The 4,197-nt window shown below is 45.0% G+C and overlaps 1 protein-coding gene across 1 annotated transcript in view; it reads left to right on the top strand.

Moving 5' to 3' along the window:
- ints8 (integrator complex subunit 8) overlaps window positions 1-4,197 on the top strand; it is a gene marked incomplete in the record, with an annotated part of 15,710 nt that overhangs the window by 8,700 nt on the left and 2,813 nt on the right. Inside the window, 9 exon segments of the mRNA XM_014024790.1 lie at window positions 399-529; window positions 596-706; window positions 791-995; window positions 1,080-1,201; window positions 2,942-3,126; window positions 3,209-3,242; window positions 3,314-3,373; window positions 3,496-3,557; window positions 3,671-3,789. Coding sequence (XP_013880244.1) covers window positions 399-529; window positions 596-706; window positions 791-995; window positions 1,080-1,201; window positions 2,942-3,126; window positions 3,209-3,242; window positions 3,314-3,373; window positions 3,496-3,557; window positions 3,671-3,789 — 1,029 coding nt within the window.

The raw sequence follows: 4,197 nt of genomic DNA, 5'->3' as shown, positions 1-4,197 counted from the left end.
CCTGTTGACGACCCACCTGTTGACGACCCACCTGTTGACGACCCACCTGTTGACGACCCACCTGTTGACAACCCACCTGTTGACGACCCACCTGTTGACAACCTGTTAACGACCTGTTTACGACCCACCTGTTGACGACCCACCTGTTGACGACCCACCTGTTGACGACCCACCTGTTGACAACCCACCTGTTGACGACCCACCTGTTGACGACCTGTTAACGACCTGTTTACGACCCACCTGTTGATGACCCACCTGTTGACGACCCACCTGTTGACGACCCACCTGTTGACGACCTGTTAACGACCTGTTGATGACCCACCTGTTGACGACCTACCTGTTGACGACCCACCTGTTGACGACCCACCTGTCTCAGACCTGCTCCTCTCCCTCCACAGCTTCAGCCAGTGTGAACATCGGGCAGCTGGAGCAGCAGCTCATCCTGTCCCTGGACCCCCGCAGGATCAGACAGATCCTCATCGAGCTCCAAGGTCTGGCAGAGAGACCCTTCTGGAGGGTCAACAGTAAGGTGGGCTCACACCTGACAGGTAGGAGCAGGAAGTCCTGCTGGACTGAACCTGTTGTGTTTGCACAGTGGGAGGTTCCTGCAGAATACTCCAGCATCATCCTGGGGATCAAAGACCCCCTGACCAAAGACCTGGTCTACATCCTGATGGCTAAAGGACTCCACTGCACCTCCATCAAGGTGTGGAGGGAAACTCTACCTGTACCTGTACCTGTACCTGTACCTGTGGCACCACGCTCACTGGATCCTGTCCTTCACTGTCAGGACTTCGGCCACGCCCGGCAGCTCTTCTCCTCCTGCCTGGAGCTGGTCACAGAGTTCTCCCCGAAGCTGCGGCAGGTCATGCTGAACGAGATGCTGCTGTTGGAGGTCCGAGCTCACGAGACGGCGGCGGCCGAGGGCAGCAAGGAGCGACCGCCGCCCGACCTGGTCAGCAGGGTCCGAGGCTACCTGGAGATGAGGATCCACGGTGAGTGAACCACTCTCAGCTGCCATCTTGAATTAGGAAAACAGATCAGGACCCCTGGTCTGAGYGGTCCTGATGTGTCTCCAGATGTTCCTCTGCGTCAGGTGATCGGTGAGGAGAGCGTGGCCTTCATGTTGAACTGGAGAGAGAACGACTACCTGACCCTGCAGGTGCCTCCGTCTCTGCTCATGAGCAACCCCTACATCAAGGTAACGTTGCTTTAGGGCTCAAACCGTTCCTCAAATTATTSGATTACARAACATCCTCGAGGTAAATTATCTGCCTGGAAGCTTCGTAAAAACACATAAAATAATCAGCACACTTTCACCTGCCTGGAAGCTTATTTGTGTTACACAATGCTACCATGTTAGCGCTTCCGCTAACCGTTACACTGTTGACACGTGTATGCTTGCTAAGAGCTATATTTAGCTTTAGAAGAGGATGAAGAGTGACGAAACAAAGTGCCCAAAAAACGACAAATTATAAAAATCATGGGAACATTTAAAACTAAACAGAGAAGACAACAAAGAGCTTCACATCCTCGATGTTTCTGCACCGGAACACAAACTGCTGCATGTAGCGAACACGTCCAGAGTTAACAACAGGTATTTGTTTACATTACCTTTGGTTCCCTTAATCTGTGATAATCTGTCAGATTACAGGTGTACAAGGAGGAGGTGTATTTAAGCTAACGTTATTTGTGCTGACTAATCATGGTGACCTGGCAGGGTTTTATTAAAGTGTGTAAGTTGTGTGATTAAAAACATTTACTGTAAGTTTGTCAGATAAAAATAAAAACACAACAACAGATTAACAGCTTGAGCTGAAACACTTTTATTTGTTGAAATGCTTTTATCTTAGTTTAAATGATACTTGGAGTAAATGTTTCAAGTTTAAAAGTATTTATAGAAGATAGTTGGATTTTTTAAAATTATTTCCTGCTGTTTTTCATGATTTTAGCCTTCATTATACTGTTATATTTTTTTTATAGCTAAACAGTCAAGATCTTTAAATGGGAACACTGCACCAAACTAAGAACAGTCTTAATAAAAATATGAACTTTTTGTTAAAATTAACAAGTGAACTCTACAAAACTTAATTGCAACACCCAAATGTTTATATTACACATTCAGTTTTCCAGTCCATAATAATAAATTTACAGCGTTTAGATTTTTCTGTGATGGTTAAAAATGATTCATTGACAAAGTGTTTTTAATTAATGCCTCCTCAAACCTCACATATATAAATATCAGGGCTGCAACGACACAGAAAACTCACAGTTCGGTTCAATACTTTAGTCTCACGGTTCAATATTTTTTGATTAAAAAAAGAGAAATGTCCATGCCCCTTTTAAACTTGTAATTTATTTAAATTAATTATGAACATTTGTTTAACCTCAAAAGTCCAGTTTTTAAATTAAATGTTGYTGAAACAGCAAGTTTCTCAGTGGATCTGAGCTCAAAAATACAGCCTAGGTGGAGTAGTCGAACACAGATCCACTGATCCTTCAACACAGAGCATCTTCAGAAGACAAGTTGATAAAGTAAATGTTAAAAATCTGTATTGTTCCATACACAGTGTGTGTTGAACCTAAAGTACTGTTTGATACGGTTTGATGCAGGTACGTGTTGTTGTTGCAGCTCTAATAAATACAAACAAGTGGAGCTTAAAACACATTAATTAATACAACTGATGTTGTAATTTGACTTTGATTGCAGCAGGTGTGTATTACCCCTTCACAATAATAAATAAGTGTATTTCTTATAAAATAAGCTTAAATAATTACTGCAGAACATGACAGGTTTTTAAATATCTGATTACTCGTCAGAATAATCGATAGATTAATTGATTACTAAAATAATCATTAGCTGCAGCCCTAGTTGGTTTCCCACAGAGCTTTCAGGAAACTGGTTTCCCCGGATCAAACCGTCCCTCCTCTCCCCCCGCAGCTCGGCCAGCTCCTGGCCTCCACCTGCAAAGAGCTGCCAGGTCCTAAAGAGAGCCGGCGCACAGCCAAGGAGCTGTGGGACGTGGTGGTCCTGATCTGCAGCGTGTCGCTCCAACACAAGCGCAGCAGCGACGGCCGTCTGGGTCTGATCAAACAGAGGGAGTCGTCTCTGGGCATCCTGCAGAGGTGAGGCAGCAGCAGCACATCTCAGGCCTCCAGCTGCTCCAAACCAGTTCTTCTGACTCCTTCTGATGCTTTTCTTCTGCAGGAACAAGTTCATCACCTTCATCAAGAAGCTCAGAGTGAGTGAGTGCACAATGCTTCAGGCTACATGTTGGAGGGCGGGGCTTAATTCTGCCTCTGTTTCTGTCAGGAGCCGCTGGTCCTGACCACTCTCATCTCTCTGTTCGTCAGACTGCACAGCATCGTACGAGTGCGTCCCGTATTTTATTCACTAACATTTATCCAGACGGCAGGACCATGGCTGTCTTCAAACCAGAGATTAGTTCAGTAAATATTTCAGTTTTTGTGACTCGGCTCTGTTTCCCTCCTCAGGATGACATCGTTAATGAAGTGACAGCAGAACATCTCTCCATCTGGCCGTCCTCTCTTCCAAAGTAAAACTGCTCTGTTAAAGTTGATGAACTCCATCTTTCAGCTGTAAACTCTCACCTGTTTGTTTGTTTGTGTGTTTGTTTGTTTGTTTGTGTGTTTGTGTGTGTGTTTGTAGCATTCAGGCGGTGGACGTGGAGGCTGTAGCTGTCACCGTTAAAGAGCTGGTGTCTTACGCTCTGACCCTGAACCCCAACAACCAGTCATGGCTCGTCACGCAGGCCGACATCTACTTCGGTCAGCAGATGAGACTGGATTTAGACCGACCTGTTAACAACTGACCTGTTAATGACTGACCTGTTAACAAACGACCTGTTAACGAGCTGTTATTAATCTACCTGTTAACGACTGACCTGTTAACGACTGACCTGTTAACGACTGACCTGTTAACGACTGACCTGTTAATGACCTGTTAATGACTGACCTGTTAACAAACGACCTGTTAACGAGCTGTTATTAATCTACCTGTTAACGACTGACCTGTTAACGACTGACCTGTTAACGACTGACCTGTTAATAACCTGTTAATGACCGACCTGTTAATGACTGACCTGTTAATGACTGACCTGTTAACGACTGACGTGTTAACAAGCTGTTATTTATCTACCTGTTAACGACTGACCTGTTAACGACTGACCTGTTAAC

This window comes from Austrofundulus limnaeus, unplaced genomic scaffold (genome assembly GCF_001266775.1).
Source record: "Austrofundulus limnaeus strain Quisiro unplaced genomic scaffold, Austrofundulus_limnaeus-1.0 Scaffold440, whole genome shotgun sequence".
Taxonomy (NCBI): domain Eukaryota; kingdom Metazoa; phylum Chordata; class Actinopteri; order Cyprinodontiformes; family Rivulidae; genus Austrofundulus; species Austrofundulus limnaeus.
Note: the sequence above shows the minus strand (reverse complement) of the source record. Positions and strands in the feature narration are given on the sequence as shown.